Below are 20,840 nucleotides of genomic sequence, written 5' to 3' on the forward strand. Positions count from 1 at the left end.
TTGCATTGAGTTGATCAGGCTGTTGATTGTGCCCTGTGGAATGTTATCCCTCCTCTTCAATGGCTGTGTGAAGTTGCTGGATGTGGTCGGGAACTTGAACACACGTCTATCCAGAGCATCTAAAACATGCTCGATGGTTGACGTCTGGTGGGTATGCAGGCCATGGAAGAACTGGGACATTTTCAGCTTCCGGGAATTGTGTACAGATTGTGACATGGGTACATTATCATGCTAAAACATGAGATGATGGTGACGGATGAATGGCATGACAATGGGCCTCAGGATCTCATCACGGTATCTCTGTGCATTCAAATTGTGATTGATAAATTGCAATTAGGTTAGTTTTCCATAGCTTATGCATGCCCATACCATAAGCCCAATGCCACCATGGGGCACTCTGCTCACAACATTGACATCAGTAAACCGCTTGTCCACAATATCCTATACACGATGTCTGCCATCTGCCCGGTAGTGTTGAAACCTGGGATTAATCTGTGAAGAGCACACTTCTCCAGCGTGCCAGTGGCCATCGAAGGTGAGCATTTGCCCACCGAAGTTAGTAACGATGCCAAACTGCAGTCAGGTCAAGACACTGGTCAGGATGACTAGAATGCAGATAAGCTTCCCTGAAACGGTTACTGACAGATTGTGCAGAAATGATTCAGTTGTGCAAACACACAGTTTCATCAGCTGTCAGGGTGGCTAGTCTCCGACGATCCCGCAGGTGAACAAGCCGGACGTGGAGGTCCTGGGCTTGCATGGTTACACGTGGTCTGCGGTTGTGAGCCGGTTGGATGTACTACCAAATTCTCTAAAACAATGTTGGATGTGACTTATGGTAGAGAAATTAACATTCAATTATCCGGCAACAGCTCTGGTGGCCATTCCTGAAGTCAGCATGCCAATTCCACACTCCCTCAAAACATGAGACATCTGTGGCATTGTGTTATGTGACAAAACTGCATATTTTAGAGTTGCCTTTTATTGTCCCCAGCACAAGGCTCACTTGTGTAATGATCATGCACTAGTTAATCAGATTATTGATATGCCACACCTGTCAGGTTGATGGATTATCTTGCCAAAGGAGAAATGCTCACTCACAGGGACGTAAACAAATTTGTACACAACATTTCCGACAATTAAGCTTTTTGTGAGTATGGAAAATGTATGGGATCTTTTATTTCACCTCATGAAACATGGGACCAACACTTTGCATGTTGCATTTATATTTTGTTCAGCATAAGAGGCTGTTTATAGACCAAAGGTGCTGTTTTTAGGCTGGGTCTTGGCAGCTCCAGCCTGGTCACTGATCATGGCTAGATGTGAGTCAGAGAGAGCTGAGGCGGGGTGAGCAATGCCTCCTAATTGCTTCTTGGCGGCTATCCGTCTTGCTAGGCTCATCTGGGGCTCCGACTATTGTAGGAGAGTGGAGTGATATGAAACCTAATCCGTTCATTGAGGGATCCAAAGCTTCTAGAACTCGACGGGGGGGACGAGGTCGGACGGGTGGGTAATTAACTTGGACTATTATGCAATTAAACCTTCCCCCAATTTTGGCACTAATGAGCAAAGCATATATTCAATTATAAAGTGTTTACTGGGGTGAATTACATTACAACAGTCAAATGTCCACATTTGATTATATTTTATGGAACACCTCAGTTGAGAGGTTTCAAGTGCATCTCCCAGATTCATATAATACAATTTTTTTGTTAAGTATGATGCAAGAAAATTAAACCTCAGCGCAATCTCCAAACTTCCTTCTCCAATTACAGACCAAGAGTGTGGCCCTATTATCAGACTCTGTGTTTTCAAAGGAATATAATGTAGATCACTGCATAATTATCAAACATCAATCATATGTAAAGTTCAGAGCAAACGTCATACTTGACTTGGAGGGTGAGTTGATTGAGTTTCTGGTTGAAGATTAGGTTTCTCAATGTCCAGGCAATACCGGTCAATCATGTTAATAACAGAAAGAAAAAGGGAAGGGAGGGACCCGGATGCAAAGGGATCACCCACCTGCACCTTGCTCACAGCTTCACTGATGAGTTTCTGAGCCTCTTTAAGCTTGTTTGTCTCGCTAGTTAACTGGACAGATGGCAAACACAGACACAAAGGACACACAGACACAGGCACAGACACAGAGAGCAACAGAGAGGGACACAGAGAGGGTGGTTAGCTAGACAGATAAAAGGAACAACAGTACTTTTGTTAACAGAGAACAGAGGCTAACATCAAACACAGAAAAAGGTCAAGCAGAGGGGTAAGTTATAGAGAAATTTCCTGGTACAGTTAAAACATGGTTATGATGAAATTAGTACTGTCTGTCTGTTGCATCTGTACTACCTGTCAGATGGTATACCAAGTTCACATTTATTTAATATCCTCAAACAAGCAAATATTTTACAGCATTAAAATGTCACCATCCCATAAAGTTGTACTGGGTATTAGATGGAAAAACCTAGTCATCTACAAAGCATAGATGAAACAGCCATTTATATGATAACACAGTGGTTGACAAGTATTTGTATCCTCAAAATCCATTCAATCCCTTTGGAACACTATGTTGAAATATGTTCTAGCAAATCACATTCACCACTTTTCCATCTCATACAGTTGAAGTTGTAAGTTTACATACAGTTAGGTTGGAGTCATTAAAACTCGTTTTTCAACAACTCCATAAAAGTATTGTTAAGAGACATATTATTTCACTTAATCACCATTCCAGTGGGTCAGAATAAAAATAAATCAGTCAAGACCTCAGATTCAAAAATGTTGGACCTCCACAAATCTGGTTCATCCTTGGGAGCAATATCCAAATGCCTGAAGGTACCACGTTCATCTGTACAAACAATAGTATGCAAGAATAAACACAATGGGACCACGCGGCCGTCATACCGCGTTCTGTCTCCTAGAGATGACAGTACTTTGGTGCGAAAACTGCAAATCAATCCCAGAGAACAACAGCAAAGGACCTTGTGAAGATGTTGGAGGAAACAGGTACAAATGTATCTACATCCACAGAAAAACGGGTTCTATATCGATATAACATGAAAGGCCACTCAGCAAGGAGGAAGCCACTGGTCCAAAACCGCCATAAAAAAAGCCACTCTACGGTTTGCAACTGCACATGGGGACAAATATCGTACTTTTTGGAGAAATGTACACTGGTTTGATGAAACAAAAATAGTTCCGTTTTCCCATAATGACCATAGTTATGTTTGGAGGAAAAAGGGGGAAGCCTAAGAACACCATCCCAACCGTGAAGCATGGGGGTGGCAGCATCATGTTGTGGGGATGCTTTGCTGCAGGAGGGACTGGTGTACCTCACAAAATAGATGGCATCATGAGGAATGGAAAATTATGTGGATATATTGAAGCAACATCTCAAGACATCAGTCAGGAAGTTAAGCTTGGTCGCAAACGCGTCTTCCAAATGGACAATGACCCCAAGAATACTTCCAAAGTTGTGAGAAATAGCTTAAGGACAGCAAAGTCAAGCTATTGGAGTGGCCATCAATCACAAAGCCCTGACCTCAATCCTATAGAACATTTGTGGGCAGAACTGAAAAAGTGTGTGCGAGCAAGGAGGCCTACAAACCTGACTCCGTTACACCAGCTCTGTCAGGAGAAATGGGACAAAATTCACCCAACTTATTGTGGGAAGCTTGTGGAAGGCTACCTGAAACATTTGACCCAAGTTATTAGTTAATTTAAAGGCTATGCTACCAAATACTAATTGAATCTATGTAAACTTCTGACCCACTGGGAATGTGATGAAAGAAATAAAAGCTGAAATAAATCACTCTCTACAATTATTCTGACATTTTATGTTCTTCAAATAAAGTGGTTATCCTAACTGACCTAATAAAGGGAATTTTTACTAGGATTAAATGTCAGGAATTGTGGAAAAACTGAGTTTAAATGTATTTGGCTATGGTGTATGTAAACTTCCAACTTCAACTGTGTGTGTATTTTATCCCGAAGACTCTGTGTTAGAAATGTGCCAAATGTGCCAAAAGTCACATTCTAACATCTTAACAACAGCCGTTGAGTAGATGGTACATACTCAACCGTGTAGTGAAACATATTTATATGGAGTTGTTCTTACAGAGTTCGCCTTTACTGTGGACTGAGGAGTGTTAAATATTTAACATGTATAATGGAAAAGGAGATAGAAACTTCCATAAAGGAGACCGAATAAGGACTTCCATTTCTTGAACTTGGTCATAAAGTGCTAAATTTAAGGTGAATAGGGAACTTTTCTTTTACACTCCATCCTTAACTATGGACCATGGAGAGTTCAAGGCCATAGACAATCTCTATTTTATAGACCATATCCCCTGAGGAATGTGGATGGCATACAGTGTCTTAACAAAACATGAACTTTAACAGTTCAAGCCTAGCTTAGACTTCAGCTGCGATGGATGGAATTTAAGTACATTACACTAGTACAGTACACAAAACACTCATGTACAGAGGAGCTATATTTTAAAGACCATATCCCAAGGGAAAGTGGATGGCGTGTTGTGTCTTAACAAAAGTTTAACCTCACAAGCATAGCTTAGACTCTTCAGCTATGATTGATGTAGCTTAAGTACATTACACGAGTACAATATAGAACACAATACACATGTATTAAACATAAGGTATTGAAAGAATGTACAAAAACATATGTTTTAAGGTGTAATAGCCAGAGAAACAGCAGGTAGACTGGCAGAGCCAGAGAGTAGTCTGCTACGCCTTCCAACCTTTTCCTAACCATGCTGGTTCAGCTACATGACCGCCAGGTTGTGTAAGCCCAATAATGGCACGACACAGGTAGGTCCAAGGTACCTACCACACCTCTAAATGATTTATCTCACCCTTATCCAATTCTACAAACACCTCCCCCGCTCTCTCTGAGCACAGGTGGGTTCGTTCGGGTTGGAAGGTGGATTAATTCCATTTGTTGTGTTTTCATTCCGTTTTGTCAATGTTTACAGGCCATTCCTGTGCTCGATCGGATCGCGGGGATAATCAAACAGACATCAAAAGGGGTCTGCTTGTTGCAATGTGAAAGTTCCCTGAGACAGACTCTCATTAAATGTGTCGGTTCACAGACAAGGTGAAGTCGTAGGGGCTAGGAGACAGAGTGAGACGCGTGTGCTTTTATTTCCATGAAGAGCTCTGTCGACGTGATGTGAACAGCGTTCCAACTTCATTCATATTCAATAAAATGGCAGATGCACCACCACAGCAGCTTTGATGAAGAATCTGAGTGTAGTGTGTCTTTGCATGGATTTAGAGGTGCATCGCTCCGGAAGATAATGGCTTTGTACAACACCGTGTCAGAGGTGGATTAGGTTGCATAATACAAAGGCTTTAGTCCTTCGGCTGTTGCAGTTTCAACCCTTTTAAACAGGTCGACTATAAACTAAGTTTTCAAAGGAAGAAAAAGGCCTGTATGTCAAGTCTTTGTGTAGGCTACATCATCGAGAAGGACACACTTTATAATTTAAATAATTGTCTTATTAAAATGGGAGTATCTTGCTAGCGCCTACATTTTCCCATTTAAATTGTGCTGCATTGCAAGATTTCCACACCGCAACCAAAGTTTTGCTGTGATTACAAAATGTGTACCTCCTGATAACGTGTTGTGAGATAAACAAAATAATATGTGCCAGGAAGCCGTGGACATATTGAGAGCTATGACACCTGTACTATGCCTGAAGAGATCAAATTGACGACGCGTGTCTGTTCTTAGCAAGAGCTTTCCTACTGAGCAACCTCCTACCTCCAACTCAAAAGGCACGGGTCTCTCTCTTTCTGTCCCTCTACGTGCCTCCAGTACAATAGGAGAAACCCTTCGGGAAAACGACCTTATGAAACACATTTAATAAAGGAACCAATTTGACCATGAGCGCATTCCTGCCATATAGTGTGCGACAACATACATGTTAACACCGTCCTCCTTTTAGGCCGTGCCAACACACCCACGGGATGTTACTTGAAGAACTTGTAGCCATATTCATGGGAGCGCTCACTGAGGGCATTAGATGTTTCCCTGCTGAGCTAGATGTCTGTTGATGTGCAAAGCTCCAGCCGCACCGAGGCATTTGAAGGATCGTTCACAGACGGCAGGAAGAGAAGGAGCTGACTCTCGGGGGCTTCACTCTGCTACACTACCTGTTAATGCACCACAAACAGACTGGCTTCAAAAGACTGGGGGCCTGTTAGGGGGTGGGGTTGGGGGGGGGGGAAAGCCTCGAAAAAGAGTACATAAAAAGCAGCACTCAGGGAAAGCAGGTAAGCAGAGTCTGACGCTGCCTGATACAGAGAGAGAGAGCAGGAGAAAGAGAAAGATAGAGAGGGAGATAAAAAGGCAGTGATAGAGAGCAAAGAAAAAGAAGGGATGATAGAAAGTGATGAGGGGGGAGGAGGTGCGGTGGAGCCCCAGTCACCGTGGCGGCCTCATGAATATGTGCGGGAGGCGGGTGGGCAGTCGTTGGGGCGCTGAGCGAATGATGAACGAGTTTGGCCGAGAAAGCAGGTAACGAGTGTCGACATGGCACTCAGGCAGATGAAGTGGGGGAGTGAGGACTGCACACAAATGAAGTGCAATCGGGGAAGAAAGAAAAGGAACTTAGCCTTGGCCTGGCCAGGAAGAAGGCCAAGCCGCACGCTGCACCTAAATGAGAATAAATGGTCGTTGAGGCTGCCAGGGATCTTAATGATAGCGACTTGTCTTTGGGAAAAGTCCCGGCGATGCGTGACAGGGCTAAATGTGCAGGTGCAGAAAAGGGATGGGATGGGAGAGCGTGGACATTTGCAACTGCAACAGAATTTAGTTTGGAGAAAAACAATCTCGGATACTGGATGCCATGCCATCTTTCAGCATTGGTTTATATTAAATCCGGTAAGCAGGGAAGCAAACTGCCCTTTCGTCTCAAGGCAGCACTGAAGTGTTTAAAATTGGGTTAAGGAGGAAATAGCAGTAATTTTCTGTGCTCAGGTTTGAGGGGTTTTGTTTGGAAGAGACAGGGATGCCAAGGCCAGAGAATAAATGCAATCCATCTCTTTGATGATACAATTGCATGGAACAGGCTCCCATGGAGCAATTCACCCAATATCGAATGCAAGATTTTAAAAAGAAGATTGACCCTTTATTGAATCAAACGCTCCCACATGGCTGAAAAATACCCACTTAGAAGGAGTCTCGCATCCGTGATTGGGGTAGAAAGGTTTCAATTTGACCAAATTAGTAAAAGTCATTTTCCTCACAACCGGATTAACTTGGACCATCATGCTTTGGGGAAACAACTAAATGCCTTCTTTCATATGATGTGATCAATGTTAGATGCTAGCCCCAATCTTCTACCTCTATGGAGAGCATGTGGCTTCAGACTGCAGTTTGGGGTTGTGGGTGTGCCCCCCCCCCCACTCCTCTGGTGTCATTACCTGGGTCTTCAGGTTGCAGATCTGCCCTTCCAGCTCTTTGATTTTCTCCTCCTTCTTCTGGGACTCGGCCTGGGCATCCTGCCGAGCGCTGAACTCCTCATCGAACTGCAACAATTCAACACAGCACAAACACACACAGACACACACACACTCTGGTTAGGGCCAGGGTGTCTCAAGAGAACGGCCTACTGCGGGGCATGTCAACATACACAAAAAAACACAGCCTCGCATGCACTTGTCCCCCATCTCTATTCATAGGCCTCTGGTGGCCCTCTACCCCGTCGTCTTCTGTCTGTGTTTTGGGTCTGGCTTTCATGTGTTGGTGATGGACCTAACCTTTGTGGGAAAGCAACCAGTTTTCTCTGTCACCACAGGAGCGGTCACTGCTCGCATTCCAGGACGCCTCAGATGTACACAAATGTATGCACTCACTACTGTAAGTCACTCTGGATAAGAGCATCTGCTAAACGAATGAATTGTCCCCCACCACACAGAGGCAGGGATGATGTGGGGAGTGGAGGCATCTGCTGGCTGGTGATACTTGACCAAGCCTTTAGAGAGGAGTACCTTGAGTACCAAACTCTACCCTGCCTTTAATCAGACATAATGGTCTGAGTCACAACACTTCTGGAGGATTCTGTTGGATGGACCAATGACTCATACAGTATTACTGTTCTACTGAAAAATATACAGTGTCAACTGATTAAATGTACTGTCTATCATTACATTGGAATAAAGTACATTTGTCCTTCCTTTGAAGATGAGTGTGGATGCTTAATAAAGTACTGCAACCCAGTTCTAAAGTATATAAAAGCATCAGAAGGTATGCTATCACATTGGGCTGAGCGGATGAGAGGAGACTCCATTCTTCCCTAAACACTGTAGCTTTTATTCTAAAACGTAACTCATAAAACACATCTCAGAGAGTTTGCTGAACCGTTTCCTCTCTGGTGTGTCTTTGATGCCACAAATGACCTAAAGTAATAAGTTAATCCATGAGAAAACTGGTTATTTGAAGGCCCCTATTGCAATGACATGTCCATAAAGGGTTCTGAACAGTATCTGTACATATCGTAACTCGCACCCCGTCGCGGACACAAACACGTTTATATGTTGGAGCATCGGCATTGATCCTTGCAAAACTGAGACAGATCATGTACTTCTGTTGCCAGCTATTGATCAGGGCCCAGAAATCAATAGCTTGTCTGGGAGCTCTAGGTGGAAAAACGTTTCTGATGGGAGTGTGGTGGTGGCATACCAATGGCATTGAGAGGTTGATGCATTATACTTCACCTTCTTGGAGAACTCAGCAGCCTTCAGATCGCTCTCATCCACTTTGGCTTTATCCACGCACTGATCTGTAAGACAAAAGGGGCCGACAGCAGTGGCGGCAGTAAGCAACCATGAAGTGACTCTGATTCTCTCAATTATACTGTACATTGTTAACATCCTATTTAAGACTCCAAATCAAACGTAAAGTGAATATTACAACGGAGAGAGAGAGAGAGAGAAAGAGAAAGGAAATAGAGGTAATGAGTGAAGAACCTGTCATCTCCTTCTTTTTCACATATCCCCCTGGGAATTTGTATTCTGTTCGGCAGGTTTGCTGACCTTCATTTAAAAAAACCAAGCCCCGAAACATTTGTTTTCAACTCATTAAAGCACAGTGATAGAAAAAAAGTTTGAAAATCTAACATTAATATGTTTTTCATGGATGGGCTTGGAAACTTTTAATGAGCCTTTGTTGGCAAGTCACAGAGCTGTTAGTGACAATAACAAAAAAAAAGAAAGGAGATCTCAGTTATTTCATGATATTATCTCTATTTGAAGACAATGAATGATTGCATATCTAATTTAGGGCAAACAGACACGGCTTCCTCTATGATTCCCGGAAAGCTGCTGATGAATGTCTTCAGCAGAGTGAAAACCTTGTGAAATCTCCATGAGCGTATGATGAGACATGATGTGCCACAGTCACACCTAACAGATAATGTATTATGTATGCATAATCAGACTACCTTATCTTATATATGTCAAGCAGGTGCAGGTGTTTCTGGGTAGGCTCTCGGGGGGGGGGGGGATAATAATGGAATGGCAACGGAATATAGCGACATCCCCCACCGTGTCCGCGGAAAAATATGTCAGAGGATGATTTAGACAGACTTGAAGACAAAATGTAATTTATACTGAATCAATAAGACTAGCATAAAAAAACAGATAGTGATTTAAACTCTAATTGTCTTATTTTCTTTCTGTCTGTACAATATGTAGGTGAGGGCGACCTAGGAGGCAAAAGCAGAAACCAACAAAAAGCGGTTTAAAATGTATTCATAATGACATCAGTGTATAGTGGTTACCTACTTGGGTGCAAATTCACCCTTCTTAATGTCAGAGGAAGCACAGAGATCTGGCAGACCTACCGATGAGGTGGGTGAAGTCTACATCCAATCTCTCCCTGTATCCGAAGTCTGGGTCCATCCCATTGCGATGGAGGACCACCTGTGAGACACATTCCTCTATCACCTTGTAGTACTGGGGCCTGAGAGAGCAGGGAGCCAAGCACAACACAGTTAGCATTAACACCAAGAACAGGAGAATTACAAACTTACACAGCCCTAATTCTCCACAAATTATCCCCTTAGTCAACCTAGAGGTCACAGAATGCCAGATCGAAAAGGTTTCACAGTTGAAAAAAATATGAAATCAAATTTGATTTTGCTTTTGCGTAGATCTTGAAATCACTAAATTAATCTTGGTGGTGTGGAACTCGGAGAGGTTTGGCTCGCGTCCATTCAAGGTGACAAACGGGGAGTGCGGCCAACCGTCACGATGCCCGCTCGCCTAATTTGCAATCATCTTTGCCAATTAAGGGCGCTCATAAACCAAAAATGCTAATCTAATCAGTGTAATGTGTCTAATTAAAAGCACAATGGCATGGAAAACATGTCTGCGTGTTTTGGGAGGGTGACATAGCGAGGGGGTATCGTCAGCCGGGGCTCATGTTCACACCACACAGGTTGGCGTGTGACCTTTCCCCAGTTATATTATCAACTTTAATTGCGAGTGACATTTAGCAAATACAATGTCAACTTAAGCTGAGCCCCGTAGTGGCAAATAATTAGGTTCCAAGCATGACCTTGAATGGTGCCAGCAGAAATGCAATTTTCCCACCAGAAATGTCTCATCTCCTCTCCCCCCGAGCACACGGAGACTGCATTTTAATGATTAGGGATCGTTTCCGAGGAACTATCGCCCGGCTCAAAAATCCACACTCGAGGTACATGGATAATTTATCACTTGCTCCCGGTCAATGCTAGTTAAATCCGGGATTCACAAAATGAATGTGGATCTTTCCAGGTTACGAGAAGTTGTTGCCAGTCATATCACACTTACTTTATGATGCCTCTGCCAACTTATTTGATTGGGATTACTTCCTCAGGGCAGTATGGAACTGCATGGAAAGCAATGATCGGTGTGAAACAAAAAAATATGTGAATGTAGAAGTATAACCTACACTCCAGATAGTTGTAACTTCATTGGACAACTATCTGGAGTTTGCTTAATTAAAGTGATGTTGACTTGAGTGACAGCCGGTGAACTACTGTACACGGTTTAAGAAGAATGTGCATAAACTATATGGGGCAGTTTCTCAGATAAATTAAGCCTAGTCCTGGACTAAAAAGCAGTGTCAATGGAGAACTGGAACCGCTCATATACGCACACGCAGAGACAGAGAGAGTCATTTTGTACTGTGGCTATGTGAGAAGCCTCATAATCACACTGTGGGTGAAGGAGGTTAGGCACAGCTGCCAGCCGGTCCTCATGTACCCTAATATGTTTTCCTCCCACACAGAAAGATCTGAGGGACGCCGATATTAGGAGTGCCAGCAATCTGTGGACGGCAGATTTGCTGTGCTCTAATTTCCTCTTGGCTTCTGTCGTCGGACGCAATGCTTCTCACTGATACTCAGGGTGAGTGGTGGGGAGGCTCAGAAGGCTGATATCATAACATGGCTATGATGCAGATAAGAAAAATCAAAGCTTGTTTCAAAGTCCTGCTCTTTTTCTACTTCTTTTGGAGCATTGATGTGGCTCAAATAGACAAATTCCTCTGAGCGGAGGCCTCTTTATGAACTAGATAGGCTGGATTTGTCGGGATGCATTTCATTTCGGAGAGATCACGTCAAAAAAAAACAAAAGTGCAGAGCTCTGAATATGAATGGGGAAACACGTGCGAGTGCATATTGACAAACAATTTACATGATCTAATTTCTGCTTATACTATATGCATTATATGTGGGGCTTTATTTGTGATGACAAGGAGCAAATGGTGGTTCCCTCTAAAATGTGGGCAGTCCTTATCATATCAAACAGATATTAGAAGAACCAAAACGAGTCAAACCAGATTTCCATTAAGCACAACGTTTTTGTAAGCATGAAATGGCAAATGTTTTGTTCCAACGACTGGATTCGCCCACTCGCGATGATAACGAGCGAGCACACGTCGCCCCTGTGTGGCTTAGCGCTAACCCGGCTTACGACTGTCACCGATGTAGACCACATTATTATCTCAATAAGCTGCCCTATTTTCCCGGCATCCCCCGCTCCTCCCTGCCACCACCACTGAGATAACTGGGGAAGGGAAGCAGCGAGCGAGTGACCCAGAACTGTCAAGCCCTACCAGAGCCTGGACAGGGCAGGGCACCAGAAGTCAACGTACAGTGCCTTCAAAAAGTATTCACACCCCACATTTTGTTGTGTTATGGGCATGATTTTAAAATGGTTTAAATTGAGATTTTGTGTCACTGATCCACACACAGCATCCCGTAATGTCAAAGTAGAATTATGTTTTAGAAATGTTTACAAAATGAAAAGCTGAAATGTATTGAGTCAAAAAGCATTCAACCCTTTTGTTATGCTAAGCCTAAATAAGTTGGGAGTAAAAATGTCACATAATAAAAGTCACATACTAAGTTGCATGGACTCTGTGTGCAATAATAGTGTTTGACATGATTTTTGAATGACTACTTCATCTCTGTACCCCACACATACAATTATCAGTAAGGTCCCTCAGTCTGGCAGTGAAGTTCAAGCACAGATTCAACCACAAAGACCAGGGAGGTTTTACAATGGTTCGCAAAGAAGGACACCCATTGGTCGATTGGTAACACAATGAAGCATGGTGTAGTTATTAATTACACTTTGGATGGTGTATCAATACACCCAATCACTACAAAGATGCCGGCGCCAAGTGACAACATGGCATACAGTTGCCAGAGAGGAAGGAAGTCGGAAGCAAACCTTTCAGGCATTTCACAATGAGGCCAATGGTTTTTAAACGATGGCTGTGATAGGAGCAATGTTCCCTCAAATTTCAGGCCTGCAGAGCGGAAACGTTCAGGGCTTGAAATGAGCCTGTTTATCCACTTGTCCTTCAGACAAGGTGACTGAAAATGTTGTTGTGCTGTTTGATGCAAGAAACCACTTTACAGAATAAAATGCATTATTATTCCCATACCATTATTACAGAGAATCAGACAAATTATGCTACCCTCTGCCTGTTGGTTACTTAGCTTATTCAAGCCTGTCTTAAAATACAACACTCCCCTTTAAATACAAAAAAAGCACTTTACCTTACTAGCTTTTCAAATGCACACGTTTTCTGCTCTTGTAGGAAGCAATCACTCCCCTATTGCTGACTACAAATGATCTTTAACTGGGCTAATAACTTACTAACTAGAAAATGATGTGAACAAAATGTGCACACGTGCCTACATACAGCTCTCGCTTTGATCTCAAAACAAGGGCATCTACTCAAAACCGCTCATGCTGTAAACAGTCCAGTTCAAAGTAAATGGCACAGATCCATATAGGGCAATGGTCTATGTGGTCTATTGCATTGGTCTACTGCAGCTCAGATTTTTTACGACACACCGGTCAGTCTGTGTAGAGTACGGGCTGGGTCATGTATGTCAATGCAATCGAATCCTATTCCGATGCGTTCTGCCTAAAATATCTTGCAAAGTTCGTTTTTCATACTAAGTCTTGTATACTTCGTTTTGTTTCGGTATGTTGCATTGAAAGTGGCTAATATTGCGTTGATTCTATCACAGTTGCCACAGGAAAGGGAAAAGTTTATAGTGTTGTTAACTAACAGGGAAAAACTCTAGAAAGTTGAGTGAAGTTCAATCTCATGCTTCTCTCTGTGGGCTGATATTTATTCTACAAGACAGTCCCGGGGAACTGCGCAGTCGTCTCGGGGATACTGTGCGCCCGTGCACGTGCGCAGTTTAGAGGGAACATTGGATAGGAGATGACTGAGGATGGATCAACAACATTGTAGTTACTCCACAATACTAACATAAATTACAGAGTGAAAAGAAGGAAGCCCCCCCCAAAAAATATTCCAAAACATGCATCCTGTTTTCAATAAGGCACGGTCCTGAATACAAAGCGTTATGTTTAGGGCTGTAATCACTGCCCTAAAGGGGGGTTGAATTCTTATATAATCAAGATACATTAGTATTTTACTTTCCATAAATTACATTAAAAAAAATACAAAATAAAGGCTTTCTTCCACTTTGACACAGTATTCTGTTTAGATCGTTGACAAAAACATTTTTTATATCCAACTTCGTAAAAACAACATATGTAAAAAGTCAAGGGGTGTAAATACTTTATGAAAGCACTGTACGTCCCCAGCACCAGTCCTTCCATCTTTCACTCTGTCACCTTCCCCCTCTATTTGGCTTCTAGCACCAGCACAAGCTCCCCTCCCAACCCCCTGCTCCACAAGACCAGTGTAATCCCCATATCGCTCCTCTCCAAAGGAGGAGATTGCTCTATATTTACCAGGGGTTTGAATTGCTCCCATTTGTTAAGCATGGCACTCTCAGATTAATTACTGAAAATAAAATAAGCCACAAATGTTGCCCATTATTATTTTCTAAATTCTTCATGCTCTGTCAAATTGGTTTTTGATCATTGCTAGACAACCATTTGTAGGTCTTGCCATAGATTTTCAAGTAGATTTAAGTCAAAACTGTAACTAGGCCACTCAGAAACATTCACTGTCTTCTTGATAAGGAACTCCCATGTAGATTTGGCCTTGTGTTTTAGGTTGTTGTCCTGCTGAAAGGTGAATTCATCTCCCAGTCTCTGGTGGAAAGCAGACTGAACCAGGTTTTCCTCTAGGATGTTGCCAGTGCTTAGCTCCATTTAGTACATTTTTAATCTTGAAAAATTCCCCAGTCCTTAACAATTACAAGCATACCCATAACAACATGCAGCCCCCACTATGCTTGAAAATATGGAGAGTGGTACTCAGTAATGTGTTGTTTTGGATTTGCTCCAAACATAACTTTTCGTCCTGAATACAAATTTCTTTGCCACATTTTTTGCAGTATAACTTTAGTGCCTTGTTGCAAACAGGATGCATGTTTTGGAATGTTTTTATTTAGGTTAGTATTGTGGAGAAACTACAATGTTGTTGACCCATCCTCAGTTTTCTCCCATCACAGCCAGCTAAACTCAGTAACTGGTTTAAACCTTTGAGTCACCATTGGCCTCTTGGTGAAATCCCTGAGCGGCTTCCCTCCTCTCTGGCAACTGAATTAGGAAGGACAACTGTATCTTTGTAGTGACTGGGTGTATTGATACACCATCCAAAGTGTAATTAATAACTTCACCATGCTCAAAGAGATATTCAATGTATGCATTTAAAATGTTTACCTATCTACCAATAGTTGTCTTCTTTGTGAGGTATTGGAAATCCTCCCTGGTCTTTGTGGTTGAATCTGAATTTGTAATTCATTGCTTGACTGAGGGATCTTATAGATAATTGTATGTGTGGGGTAAAGAGATGAGGTAACCACTCATGTTAAACAATATTATAGCACAGAGCGAGTCCATGTTTATTAGCAAATGTTTCCTCCTGAACTTATTTAGGCTTGCCATAACAAAGGGGTTGAATACTTATTGACAGACATTTAAACTTTCATTTTTAATTAATTTGTAAAAAAGATTGAAAAGCATAATTCCACTTTGACATTATGGGGTATTGTGTGTAGGTGTCATGTGTGCTCCCTCTCCGGCCTCTAGGTCACCAGGCTGCTCGTTATGGCGCACACCTGTCACCATTGTTACGCGCACCTGCGCATCATCAGACTCACCTGGATTCCATCACTTCCCTGATTACCTTCCCTATGTTTGTCACTCCATTTGGCTCCTTCCCCGGGCATTATTGTTTCTGTTTCATGTCTGTGCATTGTTTGTGTTTTCTTGTTTTGTATTATGTTACGTTTATTTATTAAAACACTCACTCCCTGAACTTGCTTCCTGACTCTCATCGCACTTGTTACAGTAGGCCAGTGACAGAAATCTCAATTTAATACATTTTAAATTCAGGCTATGACACAGCAAAAAGGGGGTTCTGAAGGAACTGTAACACCTTTGAAATCAAAGCCTCCGTTCTGCTGGAATATTGGCATAGGCATGTCTCTGTTGCATGGCCCTTTGATCAGGAAGCCCTCCTATACACCTATGGACAAGTTTCGCTCCATCACCTGGCTTGGCCTGACAGCGAGTGCGAGTGACGACGGTGGCCAACTCATCAAAACCTGAAATGATTTTACGGGATCCCTTTAATCTAAAATTAAAGACATACCCTTTCCCAACCAGCCAATTTAATCTGGAACATAAAAAGATATGCAGGTTCAAAGTAGCCGAAAAAGGATATATTGATGATGAATTGAGGCCAAGCTGGATATAGAACCTTGAGTTAGACCGACCGACCGCACCTCGCAAAGCCCGATGATGTATGTGGAATTATATGTCTTCCTCATGAAGTAGGGGAGGAGAGAGAGCAGAGGGGAAAGTATTTTTAAAAGCTTATCTTTAATAAGCACATTCATTTTTTATGACCATTTGTAGTGATCCTTTTGGAGAGCTGTGGCGTCAGTAGTGGGGAGAAGACGCAGACAGGAATGCTGAGGTGGACTCGCTGCTTAATGTGTTTTCTATTTCTCACCTTCTCCAACAAGATGAGGAATGCATTATTCATACCAGCCGAGTGAGCAGCATCTTGTCTATGGTAAATTCTTCTTCTCTCTCGTCTATCCTCTTTCCTTCTCTCTTTTCTGTAAAATATGTTCATTCTGTGAAAAGTCTGACACAGCAGCAAATTGATCACTGTCATTGCCATCAAAGGAGCCGCCGCAGTCTCCATCCTTTTTCCTGTGATTGACACATTTACACTGCCGAGGCAGGCTGCCATTTGAGTAATTACCTAATCGTTCAAAACTACAGAATATTAGATCTGTTCTGATATGACCCTGGCACTTTGCACACAGTGGTTAGAGTCAGACAGAGGCAGAGAGAGACAGAAGGAAAGAGAGAGAAACAGAGCGAGACAGATAAGACACAGAGACAGAGATGCCTTGAGAGGACATGTGAATCTTTAATTAAAGGATTACATTTCTTTTTATCATCAATTGCACATAAGGTCCAATCGAAACTTGACTTCCGCTTTTAACCCAACCCCTCTGGATTGGAGAGGTGTGGGGGCTGCCAATTTGGGCGCCCGGGGAGCTGTTGTTGTGGGGGGGTTAATAACTGCCTTGCTCAAGGGCGGAACAAGAGATTTTGGGGGATTTGAACTGGCAACCTTTCGGTTACTGGCCTAACGTTCTAACCGCTAGGTCATCTGCCAAGGTAATGTTTAATGCTTACATGCCTTCTGACCTCTCAGTGCTACACTTTCACCACTAAGCACTTCTGAATAAGCTACCTTCTTATTTATCATCATCACATCAATATTAGAATTAGAATTCCTAAAACCAGGTCTCAAGCATGGATTACACTTGAGGCCCATGCGATTTCCAGAGTTGGGAATGGCTGCCTTTTCCTGTTACGCTCCTTGCCTGTGGAATAGCCTGCAGACTAAACTTAAACTTGAGACTCTTGTCCCCCTGTCGCCCATTTTAAATATTCATTGGCGCATTTTTATTTTTGTATTGCTTGTTACTGTTTCAGGAAATGCAAGTTGTTGTGCTGTTAGGGGAATAACCTGTTAGGGGAATAACCTGTTAGGGGAATAACCTGTTAGGGGAATAACTTGTTAGGGGAATAACCTGTGTGTAAATGTAATATGTTGGTGAAATTTTTTGTGTTAGCTGTGATCGTTTTGTTAGTCTTGTGTAGTTTCTTAATCATTGTACCTAAACTGTATGTGTAAACATGTATACCAAGGGCCCAGCTGTAAAAGAGACCTTGGTCTCAGTCTGTGTTCCTTGTTGAAATAAAGGTATATTAATAAAGTGCTAAGGATATAAAAGCATGTATGATAGATTGGTAGATGGTAGATTGCAGGAAGTAGCTTTACATCTGAAAGGCCCGTAGCACACTGTAAACTACAGGAGTCAGTGACGTGTTTTGTTATCTGGCCCAACTCGACTATGGTGTCAAGGAGAGGACATCTGAGGTTTCTGTGTTGATAATGCAGAATTAGCTCATCAGCTCTACAGAGTAAAGTATATCCCCTATAGAGCCACATACAGTATAGAGTAGAAACTGTTTAATGTGGTGTGGGGGCTGTGCTTTGGCAAAGTGGGTGGGGTTATATCCTTCCTGTTTGGCCCTGTCCGGGGGTGTCCTCGGATGGGGCCACAGTGTCTCCTGACCCCTCCTGTCTCAGCCTCCAGTATTTATGCTGCAGTAGTTTATGTGTCGGGGGGCTAGGGTCAGTTTGTTATATCTGGAGTACTTCTCCTGTCCTATTCGGTGTCCTGTGTGAATCTAAGTGTGCGTTCTCTAATTCTCTCCTTCTCTCTTTCTTTCTCTCTCTCGGAGGACCTGAGCCCTAGGACCATGCCCCAGGACTACCTGACATGATGACTCCTTGCTGTCCCCAGTCCACCTGGCCATGCTGCTGCTCCAGTTTCAACTGGCCTGGGCCCTAGGACCATGTCCCAGGACTACCTGACATGAGGACTCCTTGCTGTCCCCAGTCCACCTGGCCATGCTGCTGCTCCAGTTTCAACTGTTCTGCCTTACTATTATTCAACCATGCTGGTCATTTATGAACATTTGAACATCTTGGCCACGTTCTGTTATAATCTCCACCCGGCACAGCCAGAAGAGGACTGGCCACCCCACATAGCCCGGTTCCTCTCTAGGTTTCTTCCTAGGTTTTGGCCTTTCTAGGGAGTTTTTCCTAGCCACCGTGCTTTTACACCTGCATTGTTTGCTGTTTGGGGTTTTAGGCTGGGTTTCTGTACAGCACTTTGAGATATCAGCTGATGTACGAAGGGCTATACAAATACATTTGATTTGATTTGATTTGATAATGTCAAAATGTTTGCCTCATGCCTTTCTCAAGACCAGCCTTGTGGAAATGCAGTCTTCCTGTGAAAACAGTGAAAAGAGACGTGGGTGTTTGGGGTCAGAAGTCACCTGATGTAGTAGTCATTCCTGATGAGAAGGAGGTGCTGTAGGATGGACAGGAAGTAGGTCTCCGATCCAGTGTCTTTCACCATGTTGGACAGGAGATGGTACACCTCACCCATATCAGTGAGAAGGGGATTAAGGTATATAACAGCATGGCCTTTTTGCTTGTACAGTATGAGTGAAAATGTACTAGGCATAATGCAGAAAAAAACTAGAGATTTAATAAAGGAAAAATATACAGCAGTACAATCTATGTGCCCTTTCTAACCAATTCCATTATTAGCTTTCACTACCTCTCCTCATAGCAATCTAATAATATAGTGACAGTGCATTCTAAAATACATCAGAATCATTTCGATAGATCCTCGATTCACTGTGTTTTGTTTGCTTTACAATTTCTCCCCTCAATCAAGTACTCAGACAGGCGTCATTGTGTACAAGCAAACACTGCGACAAATCCTCACATCCGTTTTCCCATCGGGGAGCTGCAGAAGAGTAAACAGCTAACATGAGGAGGGGAATTGGCAATAAAGAATGGTCCCTGTGGTCTACCTGTCACTTGACACCTTTCAAGGAGGAGGAAATTAATCACATGAAAACTCCATTGGGTTTGAATATTTTAAGGGACAATCATGAAAAGGGGATCAGTCACTGTGGAAAATATTGCTGAAATTCAAGTCTTCACGATTGTGCCTTGTCATGTCCGTCGAAGAGAAAAGATGTGTTCTTAAACTTGCAAAAGGTATTGATTATGTGTCGGACAACTCGGCTCCCCAAGGAGCGTGAGCGATGGCTTTTGATGTCTAAAATAGTTGTTGAATCAGATAAGAAATCATTGTCTGTTGGGTTTTTTTTTCGTCAGAAAAGTGGTGTCTTAAAAAATAATAATAATAATAATATGATGTCCGTTTCTCTGAGTTGAATTGCTGGCTATTTGTTTTCCAAAAAGAACACGAACTGTCAGAGGCTGCGAAATCGAGCACTTGGCACATCTCACAGTTGATTTGTATGGAATTGAAACCATAGGAAGCAACGTTCCAATCAAGGCAAAAGTGACTTTACAAATAATATCCAAGTGGGATTTCAGAATAATATCATGATCAAATTACCATCTATTGTATATCTGTGTTTATGAGGAATATTTACAAAGAGATTTTAATCTATAGCCAGATTTCATTTGATCTTGTTTGAACTACAACAACAACAAAACAGTCCCAAAACTGTAAAGAAAAAGTGAGAAATAAATAGCCTGAGGGGGTTAATGCATAACTGTTTGGTTGAGAAAGGATCCTCCCGTGGATATTCATCATTTGAAAAGCATGTAAAAAAAAAAAAAACTAAACAAATAGCCCGATTTGAAATATGTGCACACATGCAGAAAACAAGGAAATAGAGTAAGGTTGGAAAGTGCATTTGTTAAACTGAAAAGGATGAAAAATCGATAGCCATCATAATATGTAACGTGCGTTTTAACAATGTCTGCTGAAATATTTGCGTGCTGACTGTGGTGTGATACACTGTATGGTTTGAAACACTTTCACAGTCAGTGGCTCTGCGTTCATTCACATGTGTCTGTGGTCAGCAAGCAGTAAACAAACCTATCTGATTTGTGTCATTTTTTTGCCCAGAGGGCTTAAAAGGAGGGACCAAGGGCTTGCCTTCCTCAGATTATGGGAGGGGAGAGAGGACATGGTTGGACTAGCTTCGTTTCGGGTTTTTTAGAAAAGGCCATGTCAAAGTTGGGTGGCCCTGTCAAAGTTGTGTAAAGCAAATTACATCATTCCAATGGAAAAACTGTTAAACTCATTGTCTCAAAATATTTAAATGATAATCGAGCGTTGATCGCCTCCGAAAAGTTAACTTTAGCATGAATGAGCATCACCTGACAATCAGTACAAAGACATGACAAAATGCAAAATGACAGAACAGCGCATCGTTCTCTCCAACTGTAC

At 42.5% G+C, this 20,840-nt stretch overlaps 1 protein-coding gene across 7 annotated transcripts in view; it reads right to left on the bottom strand.

The window, feature by feature from the left end:
- LOC118363647 (protein diaphanous homolog 2-like) overlaps window positions 1-20,840 on the bottom strand; it is a 605,757-nt gene that overhangs the window by 391,171 nt on the left and 193,746 nt on the right. For all 7 annotated transcript variants that reach the window (XM_035744726.2, XM_035744729.2, XM_035744723.2 and 4 more), the window contains 4 exons: window positions 18,895-19,011; window positions 9,864-9,982; window positions 8,737-8,801; window positions 7,444-7,548 (listed from right to left, as the gene is read on the bottom strand). In XM_035744726.2, coding sequence (XP_035600619.2) covers window positions 7,444-7,548; window positions 8,737-8,801; window positions 9,864-9,982; window positions 18,895-19,011 — 406 coding nt within the window. The remainder of the gene's footprint in view (window positions 1-7,443; window positions 7,549-8,736; window positions 8,802-9,863; window positions 9,983-18,894; window positions 19,012-20,840) is intronic.

This window comes from Oncorhynchus keta, chromosome 30 (genome assembly GCF_023373465.1).
Source record: "Oncorhynchus keta strain PuntledgeMale-10-30-2019 chromosome 30, Oket_V2, whole genome shotgun sequence".
NCBI lineage: Eukaryota > Metazoa > Chordata > Actinopteri > Salmoniformes > Salmonidae > Oncorhynchus > Oncorhynchus keta.